This window comes from Platalea leucorodia, assembly GCF_965183815.1.
Source record: "Platalea leucorodia genome assembly, chromosome: 1".
NCBI lineage: Eukaryota > Metazoa > Chordata > Aves > Pelecaniformes > Threskiornithidae > Platalea > Platalea leucorodia.
In genome coordinates, this window is record NC_138823.1 from 26,855,064 (window position 1) to 26,876,542 (window position 21,479).

Sequence of the window (21,479 nt, forward strand, 5' to 3'; positions counted from 1 at the left end):
AAGTACCTCTGACCATGCTGTAATTAACTAAATAGTAAATTAAATATCACTGGTGGCAGTGGGGTGGTGGTAAGATGGCTAACCTAAGAACCAAACTGCATCAGAGTAAGGAAAGTGAGAAAGGAAATTAGGCAGTTTAAATCTGTGTTATTTTGCCATAAAGCTAGAACATGCCAGTACTTGAAAATTTAATTTTTGATTCTATAATGCTGAAGAAATAATTTAATTTAAAAATTTAATGGAATCTGATAAATTGTTGTTCATCATAAACAATTTTATGTGAAAATGAATTCTCCAAGTTTGCACATAGGTGATGAGTGTCCATGCTTAAGCTGTTATGCTGCATGTTCACTGCATGTGCTACTATAGAAAGCATGGCAGTTGTCTCCTTGTGTCTTACACAGCTGGCAGCGATGGAACACCTGGATGCAGACATTTTCAGCCATAGTTAAAATGATACTTTGCTGTCTTAGAGGGCAGGTGCAAAACAGTTGGCTACATTAAATGCACATGGATAAAACCTGTGTAAAGTTGGATTTAAAATATCTGGAAAAGGTCTCTTCTGCTATAGTTCTGTCTAAAATATAGCATACCAACCTGAATCAGTAAAGCGAAATGCTGAAGATAAATTGCCAAGTAAAGTGCAAAATGAAGGGATTTACAAAGGATTGTCATGAAAACTTCAACAGCCTTTTCAGAACTTGTATAAAACTAAGTATCTACAATAGTCATGTTTAAAAGAAGCCCTGAACCCCTGAAGGGGTTTTCTCATAATCAGGAGCCATCCTATGAAAAACAGCTTTCCTGGTGCATAGAAATTTTCTCTCCTGATCATATTAATTGCATAGAAATGAAAAAATGCAAGTCATCTTGTACTGTCAGTGCAGCTTTGGACATTAATTCTTTCTAACAAGACTGCCCATTGCTCCTTTCCTTGTGGTTTTATAGTACTGTCTGCTAAATGAAGTCTGGCAGGTAGGATGGAGAAACTAGCCTCTCAATTGCTTCAGCTAGTCCGAGCGCAAGTTGAAAACAACTACGAAAGTCAAGGGGGGAAAGAGTTGAGGGACAAAAGCATTCAGATGGACACAAAAACATCAGTGGTCTTTGCAAGTTCCTGCTTTTGATAATTTATCATACAGTACTCCTTCCAGAATACTCACTCCAGGAGTAAGTGACAGGACACGCTTAGATTCTCATGAGACATCACATTAAGGCACCAGAACTTTAAAAGGAGGTAGCTCTTTGTGAAAAAATGAATCAAGCTCAAGGAGTACTTTAGATTTTTAATATGGAAATAATACAGAAAGGTAGTCCACAGAACCAGAAATAAATTCAAGGATGATATGTGCTAAATCCTCTGAAAGACAAGTATTGTGTCACTGGTAGTTTATCCCATCTGGAATGCAGTGACTTCCCGCCCCCCCCGCCTACAGGTGTGTGGGGGTGTGTGGGGGTGTGTGTCCCCGATAGCGTTAGTCTGTGTGATTCTGCGAACTGCTTACCATATTATTTATACTGCTTTAAACTGAAAATGCCAAAGTACTGCATTATGGTCACTGAATGATTATTATGTAGCATGGAACCAGACTTGTGAAACCTTTGGGAGTGAGAGATCCACAGAAAGGTAAATCAAGTCACCTGAAGGTTTTTCTGAACACAGCATTTTTTGCTAGTGAGATGTTCGGTGGGTTCCAGAGATGGGAGCCCTTAGTGTAATTCAAGGTCCTGATCCTGATGCAACATACTATTTGCAGAATCAGAAAGGGCAGCGTGGGGGGTGTACGGAACAGGATGCCAGCCTCTTCTTTACTGCCCTATAGTAGCTGCATTAGTAGCGTGTTCCACCCCTTTTTTCTGCCATGTGATCCTCCTCTGCAGATACCCTGCATAGCCCAGTAAGATGACATTATTTTGAAATGTACTGCAGTTTCCCTCTAGGTCTAGATGACTTCCCATTCTTTTCAGACATTCCAGTGAGAGGTTATGAGAACATTAACATCTGAAGTTACAGCTAAAAGAGAGGTCTAGAAGAGTAAGGTAAACCTGCAAGTTAGTAAAAATGGAGTTCCACTCCGTCTGAGAGAAATCACAGTGTACATACATTCAGTTTTCTGTTGGTTTGCGTTTTTCTGTTTGGTGGGGTTTTTTTTGTTTTGTTTTTGTTTTTTGTTTGTTCGGGTGTTTTGTTTTTTTTTTTTTTGTTTGTTTGTTTTGTTTTGTTTGTTTGTTTTTTAAAGAGAGTCCAAAACATAGCTAGCTGTGGCACCTCAAAGTAATTACAGATACTTCTACCCTTGGTACAGTTTCACAGCACTGCAGGAAGTTCTCAAGGAAGATGGCAAAAAATTTTTGACAGCTTCCCCTGGTCTTCAAGAAATGAATGGGTGAACATTTTCTGAAGTAGCTTGAACATGAAATTTGCTCGTTTGATTGAGGACAGGCAACTTATTCAAAGTCAAGGTTGGTCTTCATGCAGTGAATCACTGGGTTCTTTTATCTTTTCAGATGGCACGACTCATACATTCAACAACAGAATAACTCAACTGTAATAATTGATCCTTTCTGTGTTGACAGCAGAGAAGGGGTAATGGTGTGTATGAAGTCAAGAAAACTTTTAGTATTACAATATCAATGCATGATTCTATCCAAAGAAGAAAAGTAGGATGCATACATTTTAAATTTGGCCATCTTTGTCTTTAACTGAAACATGGGTAAGAATCATCTTAGTTACATAATTAAGGCTTCAATAAAGAAAAAATAATTTAGCCATTTTGCAATGTCTGCAAGTTTACTGCTGCAAACAAGTGTCACAGATTTTTGCAAGGCAGCTCGCCCAAAAGCAGTGGCACTTTCTCCATCTGTTTCACTTATTTTTATCACCCTCTTTTTCCTCACCTGCTCTGAATTTTCAGAGTATAAAAGGAAAGGTCTGTTGGTCCTGGGTTTGCTCTGCTGCTAGGAGGCATCACTAGTCTGAGTTAGGATCAGGTAGAGAATCTACACTCTAGGATCTGGATACTGAGACTAAGAATATGCAAGTATTATTTGAAGAATGTCACTTCTGTTTCCTTTCTGCTCCTAGATCTTTTCTCTGCAAGATGCCCCAGTTTGTTGATGAAAGAAATAGTATTGCTGGAAATGGCATTTTTCAAAAGTAAACAGTGCAGCTTGAAAAGCTGATTTTGTTTTTTCCTCAAATAAAAATGATAGTTAGAAGCTGCATTATTGAAAGCTTAATATGATCTTTATGCCCTTGGAAGTCTCTTTACCTTTGTAACTGTCCTGAACTGGGTAGATAGTGGATCCGTGTACATGTACATTAGCTAAGGCTCTTCTTAAGGCATTCTTGTAGTACAGTGATCTTAGCATTTCATTTTTCTTTCTTACCTGTACTGTCCTCAATGAAGATTTTAAGGAGCCAGTTCTTTGCAGGGGAGACTTTGAATTTGCACGAACTATGTCTAAGCGAGATTGATAGTCTGGTGGATAAAGTGAGCTCCGAAAAACCTGTTCAAATGAAGAAAGCTGTGATTTGGGTGCCATGATACAGCTCGCAAGCTAACAGTCACCAACGCTGAAGCTAACAAAAATGCAGCATTGGACAATTAAACCTGCTCTAGAGATGTGCACCAACTGTGGTTTGGATTGATCACTTTTAGCTGAAACAACATCCTTGCTCAACCTGAGACATATCAACACACTTATGTGGTCAAAGTAAACATTCTTCAGAGATCTGAGGGTATTTACAAATGGAAAACTGCAATGTTTTCCCACCAACATATGTAGCTGAGTTTCAGGCTAACCTGAATAATACCTGCCAGGTATGAACCCCAGCAACTCCCTTCAGGCTCTCCATTTCTTGGAGAGATGAACTCTTAGCCCCTTCACAAACAAATCCTTGCTGCATCAGAGAAATTTTTCCTGAAATGTTCAGGAGACGTGGAGCTCAAGAAAAATTTGGGAAAACCCTTAGAATATAGGGGAGACTGTAATATCCATTATATTTACAAGTTCTTTCCAATAGCCAAAAAGAGTAAATTATAAGACTAACAGCCTGATACTAAAAATAATAAAGCTATTTGTGCAAGACTTTAAAGTCAAGGAGATGGTAGAATTATGGTCAGTCAATATTTTTATGGAAAGTAAATATTGTTCAATTAACAGGAAACTTAAAATGAGATTAGAAATTTGGTTGTGAAAGATAATTCGAATTGGTGCCACATGACGTTTTAATTGTGAAACTAGATTGGTACAAAACTGCCATGGCATAGTTTAAATGAAGTAAAAATACCAAGTAGTCTCAAACGTGACTGTAACTGAAGAATCATGATTTTGTATGTCTTGTGCTAACTGAATACTGCTATCCTTGGTCCTGAGCTATGTCATGGAAAAAATAAAATTAGGACTGATAAGATTTACAAAAAGACTGAATATGATCCAGTTTAAAGGCCCAACATCCAGAAGAACTACAAGAATGAATAAAGGACTGAAAAACTGTCTTGGGAAAGAGAGACTGTAATTCAGAGAACAGAAAGGGTGACTTGAAAGGAAGCTATAACTGCCACAAGGCAAAAAAAGCAATTTGGTAACAAATGCCTCTTAATTCTAGAACAGCATAATAAAAAACAATGACCGAAAGATGAAAACAAGGAAACAAAACTCAGAATAGAAAGGAGAGAGAGATTTTTAATGAAGTAATTAGTCTTTAGAACATCTTATCAGAGCAGTGTAAGATTTTCTCTTACTGTGCATCTTTACAGCGAGATTCACTGCAGAGGACTATGATTAGCTGAGCTTGGAGTAGCAGTTAATTTAGGAAAAGTCTCTTATCTGTATTTTGTGGGAAAGATTAGATTGCCACTGCAGCAGTTCTTCTCTGTTTTGAAAAATCTCTCAGTTTATAAACCTGTATGCTCTAGCTGGAGAAGTGCAAAAAAGGGCTCGGTACACGTAAGAAGTTTGTTCTGGGAACCTGAAACATATGTTGCATTTCCTACCTGGGACATGTATAGCCCCAAAGCGTGAAAGCTGTTTTTATGTAGTAAGTAAATTGAAAAGCAAATCTTAATCACTCTTACCTCTAAATCTTCGTTTTCATCAATATTTTGGATATTTTGGTAGGCAGCAGTATATATCTCTAAAGCTTTCCCATGGAATAACATTTCAATAGTTATAAATTCAGAAAATATGTTCTAAAAGCAAATGAAAACAAAGGTTTTCTTAACACAGTAAAGTACATTTCCACTTCAAATACAAGAAATTACTGAATTCTGTACTTGGTATTTATATGATACAAATAACTGCATGATATCTAGTACATCAGCTCTAGCAGTCAGACCTGAATTTTAGCAATTAAACATAAATGCTGGCTAAGCTGTCACTTATGCAGTTGTCATTTCATACTAAATTCTAAGTAAACACTTGAAAAGCAAAGAGGAGACTCATTAGGAATAAATAAAATGTCACGCTGAAAACTCACTTGATATTCCCTCATATGTATTCGCAAGATATAGTTGGTGGATTTTTGCTTTATTGATGGCAATCTTTTTTAACAGGTTGGGGATAAATGATTTGTAAATTCTATATATATCTATAATTTACAGATAATTATTTTATATAATAAAATATTCTTTATACATAAAACACTTAATGATGACATTTTCAGAACTCAGAATTTTTTTCACATTACTCGTAACATCAAGGACTGGTTGGTTGGTTGGGTTTTTCAACCATCTTTCATTCTTTCTTATTTAGTCTTTTTTTTTTTAAATAAAAAAGTATCTCACTTCAGCAATTTTATAATTAAATTCAACATCACATAATGCAAGTGCTTTTCAGTCACTATAGTCTTTGGGACTTAAGCCACTTAAATGTTTGACATTGAGAGAGACATGAAAGCTTTGATGACTTGCAGTCACAGAGTATTTTGTGCTTTCTACATCAGTAAAACTTTTAACTGCAGTAACCTACACAAATTTCAGCATGGATAAATATATTATTTACTTATCACTATTTCTGTTAATTTTGCTGATATTAATCCACATAGATCGTTCCCCTAACAAACGCAGCTACCAGTGAAGTAGAATACAGCAACTGTTGGAAGGTGCAGATGCTAAACAATTGGATATAGGAAAATTCTGAATTCAAGAAACTATAAGAATAATGAACTGATTTTTTAATTGCAAAGTTAATGATATTTGGATTATGAAATATTCATGAGTGCCACAAGATTTGTACTTATGTAGGCTTAAGTTAATACTAAATGTTGCTAATCTTGCCAAAGAGTAACTATAGTAATTTTATTATGCAAGATGAAATGTGATATCATATACTGAAATGTGAGCACACGTACTTTTATGTCCTTTATTTTCTGTTTCTCAAAATTATCAATGGTTTCCTCTAACTGGCGAGTTGTTCGAGTTGCATCCAATGAAGCTCTCTGCAATTCACTTTCAGCCTGGTAAAGTAACACAAAGGTGAAATTAGTCCTGTATTTCATACAAAGATATTTGCTCTAATTGCCATGAAAACATTTAAGCCCGCGTTTTCAAAATACTACACATCTGTGTTACTGTATTTGTAAATTTGTTTGTAGCTTAATGGACAAATAAAGATGCCTTCTACACCATTGTGACTTTGATCTGAAACATGAAAAATGACTAGCTGCAGCCAGTCAGGAAAGTCTCGCTGCCCTAATCCATTTTTTGTAATAATCATCTAATTCCACTGAGCCAGCGCTGATGACACAGTGACTGGGTTCAGGGAATTAACCCAGTACAAGGGTTTACCCTTCAGAAAAGTTGTGTTTTTTTTTTTTTTTTTTTTTTTTTTTTTTTTTTAAAAGCTGGTGTAAAGGAGAGGGCAGGAGTGCACAAACCAGAGTGCTGGATGAGCGGAAAAGATCACCCTTTATTTTCAAGTGCAGATCAACCTGCTGGGTCTAGAACAAATCTTTTCCAGTGTCATGTGCTGAACCTCATCTTACTAAGTTTTTATAAATTATTTAAATAGACAATAAAGCAGCAGCTGGAACTAATGCACTTCTCCCATAAGTACCTCAATCAGCACACTAGAGTTAATACCATTTTTAGATCCAAAAGCATTTCAGGTATTTTATATTTTTAGTATTTTTATACTTTTAAAATATTTTATAAAAAGCATCTTCAACAGGGCACTGGAAAGGGGACACACCAACCGATCCCTAATGCATAAATACAGTTTTTCTTATTTTGTTATTACAGAAACCATTTTAGATATGTATTTTAATTAGCTGTAAGTATGAACTGTATAAAAATGCACACTACCGCTTAAAGATATTGAAGCTATTCTGCTTAAGTAAAGTCTGAGAACTGTGTACTATTACAAAATAATGATGTAAAGATGTAAGAGCTTGCTCCTGAAGACTGCAAAATTTGGGTCTAAACTTGTTTTATTTTCCACACATTACTGGTCAAACATCATAGACTAGTCAAGACAGTACTTACTCACAGGCTCTGTCAGTGAGTATCATCAGGCAATCTATCCTGTCCTGTGATTTGGAAATAGCGTATGGGTCAAGTAATTGCATACTACGATCAAGTCGTAGGATTCTTCCCATTTCTACACCACTGCAACTTGAGAGGAACTTTTTTTTAAAAAAAATGAAAATAGGCACCACAGGCCCAGTTTCCATGATGTAGTTTTTAGTGTTATATGTATATGGAAACCTAAGGCATAAGGCATGCTCTGTCACTTCTTCTTGATTAAAATCTGGTAACCTTATATTACAGGATTATCAATTTGAAACAATCGCCTTACAAAAATGGTTTAAAGTCATAGACACAATTCTGCCATTACTGGGCAAACAAAATTGGTAATGATCTTTAGTAGTACGGAAGGTCACATGTTCATCTCCCTTTCTTGATTTTGCCCAAAACACAGGCGGGAAACAGAGTAAGAAAAGACATTCTGTGTATTCTCAATTATTAGATTCAGTCACTCTCTGTAAATGCAGGCAGCTGTTATGCATAAGCAGCCATTACACTACAAATACAGTATGTTAGTTCTATGATAATCAAATATATCTTCTCAATCCCTTAAACAGACTGGCGAGATTTTGTGCACAGATGCATTGGGAAAGGAATTTTGTTTGTTGCAGAGTGAAATGTCTGAACTTGCAGAACCTGTGTAGTTTGCACAACAGCAGTTTGATATTTTCTCTTCTGAAACACTCACTTGTGACTGGAAATATTAGTTATGGAAAAAATGGCAAAATAACAATATTCATAAAAGTATCTGTTTTCACTTCTACTTTTAATATTTTGTGAAGTATTTACCTCAGATATTTCAAAACTTCTGTATACTTGGAGGGTACTATTATTATGTTGCCTGAAGCTTACTGCTATAAGACATTACTTACAGTTTATTATAGCTTTGCTACAATTCAAGTATCCAGGCCAGAATATTTCAGTACAGCTGTTTGTCTTGGACTGAGGGTTTGGTTATTTATTTATTTATTTATTAAAAAAAAAAAAAAAAAAAAAAATCAGACAACCTAGGTAGGCCATTTCAGAAAAAGAAAAATCTATTTTTTTAAAAAAAAATCTGGTAAGGTTTTCTTTTCAAAACTGTACCACCCCCACATTTTATAAGATGGACTTGAAATCTGCGAGTGCATATAGATCCTTTGCTATCTGTGGCCAAAGTCATTAGCTGCTGAAACATCACAGTTGCTCAAGAATGAAAGAACCACTGCTGGAGCCTAATAGCTATGCTAACGAACATGGCCAAGCCTCTCTCAGACCTAAAAGCTGACCTGCATACCTCCTCAAAAGCAAATGAGCATATTCCTGCTCCCAATACTTTTTATGCATTTTATGTTGATCACTTTAAAATGCAAATGTGTAGCATTTGGTGCCTTTGGCCATATGCAAAACCAGACTGTACTGAGATTTAATAACTCTTCAGGCAAAGTCTTAACTACAGAAAACACAGGTGTTACAAGAAGCTAAGCCACAGAAGGGTATTTGGGAGTAGCTTAGTAAAGAGACAAGAAGAAACAAGCTAGGTGCCAGCCATATACGCATGAAATCAACTGGGAATTAGCGTAAGAGGGAGAAAAATGGGACCAGTCTCCTTTTAGGGAGAATAGCTTACTGTTATCATTTACTCCCTTAATTCTAACGGAAGAGAACTCTGCATCACAGCTCAAGTTCTAACCCTATGGCTGACATCCGTGTGTCTTTATTACATGAGGAACTCTAATTAGTCATCACTTGATTTAACTGATTTGATTAATATTAAATGGGAATTCTTTGGCAGAGACAAAAGTAAAATGTAATTCTCCTGGGTGGCATTTGACCATCACAATTATTTTCGCTCTTTCTGCAGTCCCATGCCCCAGTCACTGGAAAGATCCTAATTTCTGAAATTAAGTTGATGAAATCCTACAAAGAATAGGACTGCTTCACTCCTGAGTCCAATGCTAGAGCGCAAGAAAAAACAAACAGAACATCATCATGAATTTAAATGCTGTATCATAATACATAGGCATAAAGGGACTCAAGTAGGATTGCCTTGATCCCCTTTATTTTGGCATTTCCTAGATTCTGATTGCTTCAGAATTTGAAACTTCAATGAGATTTTAATGGAAATTCGGTGGAGGCTTCATTCTTCCCTCTGTGATACAGAATAATATACTGGGGAGGGTCACTGGTCTTTTGAAAGGAAGAGCAGTCTGGTTGAGTATTCTACTAACAGAATAACAACTTTTCCTTTCACGCTTCATCTCACAGCTGGAGGAAACTATTACCCCATCTAGGTACGAGAAAGCACAACAACTACCAAAATGAGAGGGAGAAAAACAATAAAACAAAAAATCCACAGAAGTAAAAAAGGAGCTGTCTGATGACACTTCTTTTCAAAAACCTCCAATCTACGCCTACCTCTCTTGCATAAACACATCAAATACTTCGTAGTTTCTTTTCAATCAAAAAGGGAGCGAGTAACAAATATACAGCATATAACATGAGCTGTAACTCCTCATAAAGTTTGAGATTCAGCATCAACATAGGAAAAAGTCCCTCTAAAGAGCATTCTTCTCTTACTATTTTCTAAACACAACAGTTTAATTCCCAAGAAATTCTAAAAATATTTCTTATAGCCACTAGAAATACAGGATACAATAATGTGTCGATCTGATGGATTCCGCTGACGTGTCTTTTCCAGTTGAGATAATTGCTTGGCTTCTCGGTTCTTTGCCGTTAAAGTTGCTTTAAGATCATCCTGGAAATAGAATGTTTTAGACATGTATGAAATAGATCTAGGATAATACAAAATGCACTTTTCTTCATACATGCATTGCTTAGAAAACATGAACAAAACTTCTGCTTTAAACAAAACCAGATTTTACTGATCTTACCCTGTTAAATGATCCCCTGAAACAGAAGTCAGTGGGGACCAAGAGTTTAGCACCTTGCACAACTCTCTGTAGCACACGCTATAATTTAAAATGTGGGGAAAAAAAAAGATATTTACAGCTTTTCATGAAAAGTACAGTAGATCACCAAATGCTGAGACCCCCAAAGCAGTAAGAACACAGGCCCATTCCAGGCTTAGCAATGGAATAAAGGTGGCACTTAGAAATAAAAAGTGGCATCGAATAAATCAGTAAGAAAAAAACAAAACAGGCAGCAGTCAGTGCCAATCAGAAGTTATGAAGAACACAGAACTGCTACACAGAACTTAAGGTGCCATAGGAAATCCATGGCTGAAAGGGTTAAACAGCATATTTATATATGCCTTTAGTAAGGTGTTTAAATACATTTGGAACAAAATACATCCTAGTAGCAATGTAGCTGGAGAAGATGAAACTTGCTGATCTAGAAAAGGCAGAAACTGTTGATAAATATTTTTGCTCCTCATTTCCAAAGGAGAAGTAGGATGTACTTCTAGGAAGATCTGCAACAATTTAAGAATGTTTACATAGCATTCTCGAATTCTTGTTCATGCTATAAAACTGTGTTTTACAAATAGTTTGGCATACATGGAATCTAAAATTGCCAGTCAGATATGTTATCACTCCATTGACCCTGGTATGAAAAATTACATTAATTTTGATGGCTCTAGTTTAAAGGAGCAGTACCTTAGAACAAGCAGAAATACAGCCCAAAGGAATTAAGTCTAAAAATCTGAGGCAGGAGTTGGGCATGCATTTCAAACCATCATTTCCTCTAAAAAGACCAGTTCCCACTTATCTACCACTTCAGAACAGAGTGGATTAAAGCTATGAAAAACTGTAATCTCAAGAAGCTGTCTGTGCTCCTTCCCTGGATTTCAGAATTTTAACATGGCTGTATGTCTCCTTCACCCAGAAAGACATGCAACCAAGAATGCCTCTCTTACAAAAAGTTCTGCGATCCTGTGACAAGATCAGTAGTCAATGACAAGCTCAAGTGTGCCAAGTTTCAGAGTGCTGTGTTTCTCCAATAATGAGTCAGTACATGAGGTCAGGATCAAAACACGCAGTTTCTTCCTTGTTTCTATCCTCACTGTCAGTTTGTATGTCCTTGTGTTTACAACTGTCATTTTGCTTCATCTTTAGGGATGTAGAGCTGGTTTCTGATAATAAAAACAACTGCATCTTTAGCCCATCAAACTTGATTTTGCTGCTGTTCTTTCAAATGGGCATTTACAGCACCTTTAAGGCCACCTGAAAGACTTCTGGAAAGGGCTTTCTCCTTTATGAAAACCATGTGGCTGCAAGAAAAGCAATAACAGAAAAAAAAAAAAAATCTTTTATTGCTTTACACTTTAAATTTTAAAGGCAGAGAAAGAGAAGAGAAAAAGCTATTTATTTTTGCCATAGAACAAAGCAGTTTTGTATCTAATGGTCACAGCTGCATGCTTAGTGTTATTTAATGACTGGGCCCTGTTAACAGCACTGACTTTCTAGGCCCATTTAAAACAGTCAATCAGATTTAACACTGGGGCTGAAAGGGTTCTGACTTTCATGCAAAGTATACTTGAGAATGCTAAAGAAACCACTAGAGTTACCATTATAAAATTCAGTATTTTCTTTCTAGGACATAGTGACTCTGGAAGTCCCTACAAGGGACTGCACTGTTCCCTTCTCTACCTCTGCTCTCTGTAGCAACAACAGCCATCAAACATACTTCTCTGCTAGCCAAAGCCTGACAAAGATTTGGTGTTACTGTGGCTATAGTAGTGGGGCTATATACCAGTTTTGGATGTACAAAGATAGGGCACAGTTACATACACATTTTGTCTAGGATGTTGAAAAACTGAAAAGGGTGCAGAAAGAAACATAAAAAAAACCTCAAAAGCTGGGGAAATGCCATTATGGTGAAAGAATTAAGGTCTACATTATTAGCTAACTGAAAAGAATGAAAAATGCATTTTATTAGCATCTAAATACCTTCATCCAGAAAAAAAGAGAGCATCACAGAGCTCTTTAGTCTTGGTGGAACATGTAATAAGAACCAAAGATTAGGGGAAGTCTTTCATTTAAAACAAAACACCATCATCAGCTAACCACTAACTACCACAAACAGTCCTACATTCTCCTCCAGTGTCTTCAGATCAAGATTTGATATGTTTTTGGAAAATATGTTTTAATTACACCCAAGGAGAAATGGAATGGAATGCAATAGCCAGTGAGATAAAGGACAGGTACAGAGAACATAAAATTATTCATAGTCCCTCTGGCTTTAAACTATGAATTCAAGTCACACATAAGAACTCTGGTCAGCCAACTAAGTTCAAACCATACAGAAGTACAGCTACAGTCCATCCACCAGACAATGAGCTGGCAGATCCTCGTCACTGTACTGTTACCTGCTGTGGTCACTGAAGTTATTAAAGCAAACCAATCCTTTCTTCTGCAGGTGGATCACCTTGGTTTTATGATGTCCTGTTTCATATGAAGAAAAGGAACCAGGAACAGAGTTGCCAAAAAGCAGAAAAGTGAAGATTGAGATATAGAGCAATGAAACAAAAAGAAATCCTAAAATCCTACATTTAAGCTGCATTACAGGACAAGAATATTATGCCAGCTTCCACTGAAGTTGCCGAATCCTGCCCCAGAGAGCTACTCTGCATAGTAAACCAGGACACGTGAATGAAACAATTTTATTGCATTAGCAGTTAAAGGACAACACTAGTCTGATTGACCTGGGCCTCTTCAAAACATTTAGTATCACAGGACATTGATATCTACCCCGTGGAAACAGCAACAGTTCTTTTTGGATATAGCACAAAAATAGTTTGTGCACGCCCTTGAACAGATCCAGTAAGTAGCAGTGAGAACATCACCTTTTATAAAAAGGTAAATATTTATTTATTTATATATTTATAAATAATGACATATTCTGCCTGGTTTTACTTAATCATCTAATGTAGTTACAGGTAAAGAGGTCCTACAACTAGCACCCCATGCTAGCTGTACGCGAGTGACGAAACTTCCTTTTTCACTAAAAATGTCCCAATGCTTAAAGATGGTAACTGAAGACCAGACAGCTGAAGTTTTAACCAAGGCTTATGGTAACGGGCAGGGGAAAAAAAAAATAAAAATTAAATAGCCTACATCTTTACTGAAGTCTCTCTTAGTTCAAAGGTACATTGATTAAATAGTTAATCCCATCTAGAGTTTAAGAATGCTCTTGTACTCCTCACTATAGCCAAGATAAACATTATGTAATGCTTTCTGGCATTCTGAAAGGCAAAGAAAGACAACAGGAAATGCCATTCACTGTTGCAAGGGATGACCCGGTTTCTTCACTTGCTTCTGTCCTCAGCATTTACTGGCTATCAGTGGCCATGCACCTCAAAACAGTATCTTCAATGCTTCAGAAGCCCCAAGCACTGCTGTAGTGCTGTGTTGTCTCCTCAGCAACGCTACTGCCACAAACACGTGAACCTTGTCTTCCACCCTCAACATTTATAACCTATAGAATACTCAGTCAATTCTAGGTCTCACAAACTGGGTTTCAGAGTGACTATTAAGATACCGAATTCTAGGATACAGGCTCTATAGTCTACAACTTTGCTAAGGACTACCAGACATAGTACCACTCAAGTGCAGGATGCACTTCCTTCATAATAGTTTCTCTAACAACCAAGTCAGGTAGCTGTGCAGTTAAGTTCCAAACACTGCACTTGGTTCTTCACCGTATTGAAGATACAAAACCAAAAACATATGAAAAAATGCTAGTTTGAGATGCAATGCCACAATGTACTCAAATTAACCATGATGAACAAGCTGTAAGATTTTTGTACGTAAAATACCATCAGATAATGATCATTTTACCTTTTGATTTATACAGCTAATGATACAGATATATAAATCAATTATAGATTTGAGTTTACGGGATGAAGGTATCATCTATGTAATATAGAATTATTATGAGGAACTACTGTCATCCTATAAACTAGTATCTGCTTCTTAAAATTTACTTGCTCGAGCTTATCCCTCCTGGAGGAAAGAAATTTACAGATACTTTGTGGGAATATTTCAAACCCCTATATACACTGTTTCCAGAATATAGTGAATGAAGAAACCTCAGTTTTTCGTGTATCTTCAGGACATCCTGATGACTTTGCAGGACAGAGAGGGATTCAGGCCATTACCTATTACCTATCAGTTTCGAAAAGTGTCTTCTGTGTTACAAACTTCCAATGTAGAACGCAATCGTAAGTTAGAAAAGCTGTTAAAGGCAGCATATAGATGACTAAGAGCCAAAAGCATTACATGTTGTGGTGGGTTGACCCTGGTACCCACCAAAGCCGCTTGATCACTCCCCTTCTCAGCTGGACAGCAGAGAGAAAATATAACAAAAGGCTCATGGGTCGAGATAAGGACAGGGAGAGATCACTCAGCAACTTATTGTCATGGGCAAAACAGACTTGACTTGAGGAAATCAGTTTAATTTATTGCCAATCAAATCAGAGTAGGATGAGAAATAAAACCAAATCTTAAAAACACCTTCCCCCCACTGCTCCCTTCTTCCTGGGCTCAACTTCACTCCTGTTTTTCTCTACCTCCTCCCCCAAGCGGCGCAGGGAGACAGGGAATGGGGGCTGCGGTCAGGTCAGTTCATCACACGTCGCCTCTGCTGCTCCTTCCTCCTCAGGGGGAGGACTCCTCACACTCTTCCCCTGTTCCAGCGTGGGGTCCCTCCCACAGGAGGCCAGGAGCCTGCTCCAGCACAGGCTTCCCACAGGTTCACAGCCTCCTTCAGGCATCCACACGCAGCCCGCCCCACCATGGTCTTCTCCACTGGCTGCAGGGGAATCTCTGCTCTGGCGCCTGGAACACCTCCTCCCTCTCCCTCTTCACTGACCTTGCTGTCTGCAGAGTTGTTCCTCTCACATATTCTCACTCCTCTCTCCGGTTGCATTTGCACAGGTTCCCGCCCCCCCCTTCTTAAATACGTTATCCCAGAGGCGCTACCACCGTCACCGACTGGCTTGGCCTGGGCCAGCAGCAGGTCCATCTTGAGGCCGGCTGGCATTGGCTCCATTAGACACAGGGGAAGCTACTAGCAGCTTCTCGCAGAAGCCACCCCCATAGGCCCCCACTACCAAAACCTTGCCACAGAAACCCAATACACATGTAATTCACCTTTTGGAACTCTGCATAATAATGATAAAAAGAATGCCATTATTTATAAAGAAAAACGTCCTGGATTTGCACTATCTAGGAATTTTCACACTATCCACAATGCCTTTTTTTAGCATTTGCTTGTGCTCCAAGAGTCTGAATATCCTTGTCTTCACATCAAAGCTTTTTTCTCCAACATATATATAGCTTCAATTCAGATGTATTACTATATAATTTAGTTAGACTGATTACTGCAATATGAAAAAGAACCACTCCCCCTGTAAAGTAGAAGTTTTCAACCGAGTGGCGAGAACACTAAAATGTACACTGTGAGAAAACTGACGTTTAACCTACCCTTTTAAGTTTCACTATGGTCCCATAACTTTTCAGAGGTTCAACAACCTTGGCTTCAAGCCTGTCAACCTACAAAAGAAACCACAAGGTCATTAAAATCATCCATGTCTATGGTGTGCAGAAACAGGAAACCATTCACTAGTAACTCATATTACTAGGAATTTAGTCCATATATGCTGAAAATATAGTGTGATGAACATTTTAAAAATATTTCAAAAAACAGAGTCAATTAAATTAACCAGTAAATCATTTGTATTTTGAGGACCGCAAGCTGATTTCTAGTGGAATTCCTTTTTCTTCACTGGCAATACATCAGGATATATAAAACATGGAGATTCTAACAACTCAGTACCAAATACATCAAACACTGCCTCTTGGAGATCTGTAGCCTTCTACCTTCTAACCTAAAGATCAATGTACTTGCTCTACACTTGTTGATAAATTATCATAGAATCATAAAATGGTTTGCTTAAGGGACCTTAAAGATCATCTGGTTCCAACCCCCCTGCCATGGGGCAAGAGACACCTTCCACTACACCAGGTTGCTCAAAGCCCCATCCAACCTGGCCTTGAACACTTCCAGGGATGGGGCATCCACAGCTTCTCTGGGCAACCTGTTCCAAAGCCTCACCACCCTCATAGTGAAGAATTTCATCCTTTTATCTTATCTAAATCTACCCTCTTTCAGTTTAAAGCCATTACCCCTTGTCCTATCACTACGTGCCCTTGTAAAAAGTCCATCTCCAGCTTTCTTGCAGGCCCCCTTCAGGTACTGGAAGTCTGCTATAAGGTCTCCCCGGAGCCTTCTCTTCTCCAGGCTGAACAACCCCAACTCTCTCAGCCCGTCTTCATAGGAGAGGTGCTCCAGCCCTCTGATCATCTTTGTGGCCCTTCTCTGGACTTGCTCCAACAGGTCCGTTACGGACTAAGCAGTCTTTGCTGTCAAACATACTGTATAAAATGCAACACTTCTGTTCTTAAAAATAATGGAAACAGTATCATAGGTACTGAAAATATTAAATATACCAACAACAGGTTGTGTAAAATGCATGAATGCTCTCACAGACGAGTGCATGTGAATTTTTGTTTCAGTTCTCCTAGTCAGAAAAACAGCTACATATGGTCAGACAGGTAATAGGATAAGACCTGCCTGCTTGTCAAAATTGACAGTACTGCTCGAGCGGCCCCAGCATAAGCTGTTGATGACTTTGGACCAGTGAGTCATCTGGCTCATTGCTGTTATGTCCAAATTAGGATGAGGTGCATACCTCTACTAGGAAGGGACAGGCATTACGCTGTACTCTAAACTGGCAGTCACCAGTCAGCCAAAATCTATGCCAAAGGAGCAAACATTTCTCCTTTACTACACTCTACCAGTGCACTGTCAAACAATTTCACCTAAACTACCAATAGAATAGAATGGAATGGAATAGGGCAGTAAGGCTCTAAATGAAGCACGTGATAAGAACCTATGTGTGGCTTAGCTGGAGCCAGATGCATAAGAGCTTATGGAAAAAATTAAAAATTGCACTATCCACACCCTTGGACTTCTTACTACTTCTTAAAAATCTGCCCATAAATACATTGTTAAAGATCCACGCGTATTTCTTGTTTTTCAAACCCGCTATTTAGTAGACTAGATACCTCATGGATTAACTTCTTTTAAAAGGTTTTCTTTTTCTACTTCATTAATATAGAAAGACAACTTGCAATGCTTTTTCTATTAAAAAAAAAAAGTCCTATCTGAAAACATCAAGAATGTCAACTACTTTAGTCTCTTTTTAAAATTACAATGGTTCTTCACTTTTCAAAACTATAAATGGGAATTTTCTATGCCCTACTGAAAGAATAGAGATGTACTCCAAAAACTAGTTTGAGTACATGTGGATGAATTTATTTTTTCTTAAATCTCAGCATTTGGAATTCTGGATCATGTTACAGTTTGACTTTTGACTGGCCCTGCACACGTATGTGTAAGCAGCATAAACACCTTTCTTTACACTCTCACTTACCTAGCAGAAATGTGACTATACTGTCACAAGTGGTCCAAATCAAGTTTGTACTTTTAGTGTTGAACTGCAGACTTATGAAACCTACAGTGGTCCCCGACAGCACCTCAGAGGGGCTGCCAGTGCCCAGCGAAGGATTCCAGTTAGTATTCTCTTCCATACTGCTTCTGATAACAGAAGGCAAAAGGAAAATGCCTGATTTTACCTCAGCTGCTGCTAGACAACTCAAGTCACAAAACTAAAAGAACACTTTATTAACCATAAATCATAATGCAAAGTCTAAGACAAATGAAAGACTTGCTCTGTCTCAAATTCTGTGAGTGCTCATACAGATAGTTTCACTGACTTCAACAGGACTAATCACAGGCAGTTTTCACTAAAGTTATTAGCAGAGTAAATAACAAACGCTTTTGCAGCCTATCCTGCTCTGCCACTAATAAATTTAAAACCGTTTTCTCCTATGTTTCTCTCATGATTGCAGAGTCTATCTTTTCCCTTTTAATCACAGAGAAGTAACCAAAAAGTTCAGATGGCAAACACAACATGTAGAGCTTTAATTTTGTACCTCTGCCTGGCGATAATCCTGAAGTCTGGAAAATTCATCTGCAAAGTTTTTCAGTCCAACTTTTAAGTTTGGTGTCTCTGTGGCTGCATATGCATATACTTCATTTACTAGAAGATCTGCTTTGTCTCGTAGTCTGGCAGTTTTGCGTACATATGCAGCAAATATCTGGCACAATTCACCAAAATGTTTTTCCACATTTGAAACAGCATCTTGTATTTGTCTAGTTTGATTGTCCCTGGATACCAAAGAAAAATAAGTGAAAAACTAAGAAGGGGATAAATGTTTACAACACATACAGAAGAAAAACTATATAATTATACTATTAATAATTTATACGTGATTTGGACATCACATTTCAGTGCAAAATGGAAATCTACTCTTAAAAAGAGAATGTCATAACAGTCTGATGTAATACGTGCCTATTTATGAATGAATAACAAACAAACAAAGCAAATAGGATTTATATTTAAAAATAAAGATCTAATAGAGGAAAACCCAGATCACAAAAATCAGCTCGTAAGTTTTTCCTCCTGTGGTTAAGCAAAAGCTATTACTGTTGGTATTAATTACTAACGCAGTGGTAACACCTGCAGGTCTCAAACAAGACTAGCTCACAGAGCTTCCTGCAAGAGTCTGAAATCTAAACAGATAAGTCAATAGCTGGAGAAATGAGGCAGTATAGAGCAAATCTGTAAAGATATAAAATGTTCTTTCAATTGTGAACAGGTACCAAACTGCTCCTGGTCAGTACTACAGAGGATAAATACCCCTGAGAATTAGAGAAGACAAGTGAATGGACGCAAGTACAGAGGTGAAAACTCTAAAAAACACAGAAAGGACATTCATCACACCAACAAATTGTTTTCTTTTAAATGATATTAATTTAATTCATTTTTTATTTGAACCAAATGCCTGTATGTTTCATTATTAATGATGATCTAGATAAGTAATTCGAATTTTTAATTCATGTATTTCACTTGATATTTTGCTTTCCTATTCCCACATCATTTGATGGTCTCGCTTTAGTTATGCTTGAGTGATACTATTAAACCAAATCAGTGTCAGTGAATTCATGCCAGTTGTTGTTGATCTGACTGAATCAACTACAGGACAATTCAGCTAACAGTAACTGCCAGATACCGAATCCTAAGAAGTCTCCGTGGTCTACATGAGGTGATTCATGTGAAGCGCTGGAATTCTCAGCAAAAGAATTCACTCGTACCACTGTCTTGGTGAGGGACAGAAACAAGAACTTCCGCCATATCCTTAAGCTACCCCAGCTCCAAATGCTGACCAATATTTAAATATTGACTTAATATCACAACACGTGAAAATCAGAAAAAATGGAAGAAATTTAATACGTTAAGACCAAACAACAATGCAGTCAATTCAAATGAAGAACACCTTCCTTCAGGAACTCTTCAGGAAAAATATTTCAGGCCCAAGTTCTGCTACAGGCAAAAACCCAGTTGTGTTGCTTCATGGCAAGCAGTCTAGAAGACTGTTCAAAAGAGATTTTGTTCAAAGAAAAAAAAAATTCCAAGTAAGTTGTTCAGTCCTCCAGGATATGCTTGAGCATAGAACCATTTGAATAGGAAAGGTTTCATCCAGTGAGTGAGAAAGTAAGAGTCTCATTAAGTATTAATAAAGTTGTTTTTCAAAATTAATACTATCTGATAAAATCTTCGGTAAAAGGTACATCTTTCCTATTTTATTGGCAGGTCTTCATGTCAGAAAGTGTTCTTTTCCCAGGGGGAAGCCTTAAGCACGTTTCCTCACCCGCTTTACGATTTTGATCTCGCAGTACTCCCATGCAAATAATATTTAAGTTTGGGACATGAAACACTACATTTCCTTAAATGGGGGTGTGAAAAGTCTTTTTTTTTTTACCCCGTCCTAATCATTTGTGACCGCTTAGACGCGGCCCCAAAATTATCAGCGAGAAGCCCGATTAAGTCGGCAAGTCCCCACTTCACCTCTGCATAGCACACTAAGCCTCGAAAAGTTTCGCGGCCTTTGCCTGAGGAAAACAGAGGCGGATCCGCCACCCCGAGGGAGGCTGGCTGCCCTCAGGGGGACCGGGCCCGCATCGCCTCAGACCCCCACGCCTGACTGAAACGGGGCCTCCTCCCCTGCCCGGCAAGGCCAGGCGACGCAGCCAGCGCCCCCCCCCCGCAAGCCCCCAGGAGCAGCCCTCCGGGGGACGGGCACAGACACGCACCAGGCACCGAGGCGGCGGCAGCGGCACCCCGGGGCCTACCCTGCCCCTCCCCGCCCCGTTACCTGGCGTCCAGCCCGCGGCCCAGCAGCATCATGGCGGCGGCGGCGGCGGCGGCCCGGCGGGAAGGAGGGCGGTGCTCCGCGTGCGCTCGGTTTCCATGGTCACCGCCCGCCGCCCGCCCTCCCTGGGCCCCGCCCCGCCGGCTGGGGGGGCGGCTCCGTGAAGGGAGGCCGCCATGTTCCCCTGGCAGCCGTCGGGACGGGCGGGCCGCTGGGGACCGGATCCCGGCCGGGGAACACCCCATCCCTTTCGGTGGCCGGAGGGCGGTTGGGCCCCGAGCCCGCCGGAGGGCAGGGGCTGAGGCCTCCCGTTTCCGAGCTGGCTGTCCCCGGGAGAAGTGCAGTGCCAAGGCCCGGCCCGGAGCAGGAGCAGAAAGCGGGAAGGCTCAAGCCTGTCTCATAAAAAAACAACCAAACACCCCCCCCCCCCCCCCAAAAAAAAAAAAAAACCAAAACAGAAACCTCAATTTTTTGGTAGATACTCTTTTTTTGCACATCAGGCTTGGCAAGTGAGAAGCAGTACCAGGGGAAGCAGCCCACTGGTCTGAGGGAGAGCTGCTGAGGTTGGGTAGCCATGGGGAAAAGTCCTGTGGAGCACCAGGAAAGGTCTTCAAAAAAAGGGAAAAAACACTTAAAAAAAACCCCCAAATCCCCTCTGTGTAAAGATAAC

At 38.9% G+C, this 21,479-nt stretch overlaps 1 protein-coding gene across 1 annotated transcript in view; it reads right to left on the reverse strand.

The window, feature by feature from the left end:
* CIBAR1 (CBY1 interacting BAR domain containing 1) overlaps nucleotides 1-20,891 on the reverse strand; it is a 28,004-nt gene extending 7,113 nt beyond the window's left edge. Inside the window, exons 1-7 of the mRNA XM_082328473.1 lie at nucleotides 20,813-20,891; nucleotides 18,530-18,764; nucleotides 15,956-16,024; nucleotides 10,165-10,266; nucleotides 6,356-6,460; nucleotides 5,082-5,195; nucleotides 3,391-3,510 (exon numbers count right to left, since the gene is read on the reverse strand). Of these exons, the coding sequence (XP_082184599.1) occupies nucleotides 3,391-3,510; nucleotides 5,082-5,195; nucleotides 6,356-6,460; nucleotides 10,165-10,266; nucleotides 15,956-16,024; nucleotides 18,530-18,764; nucleotides 20,813-20,844 (777 nt within the window). The 5' untranslated portion in view covers nucleotides 20,845-20,891. The remainder of the gene's footprint in view (nucleotides 1-3,390; nucleotides 3,511-5,081; nucleotides 5,196-6,355; nucleotides 6,461-10,164; nucleotides 10,267-15,955; nucleotides 16,025-18,529; nucleotides 18,765-20,812) is intronic.
* Nucleotides 20,892-21,479: the final 588 nt, after the last annotated feature.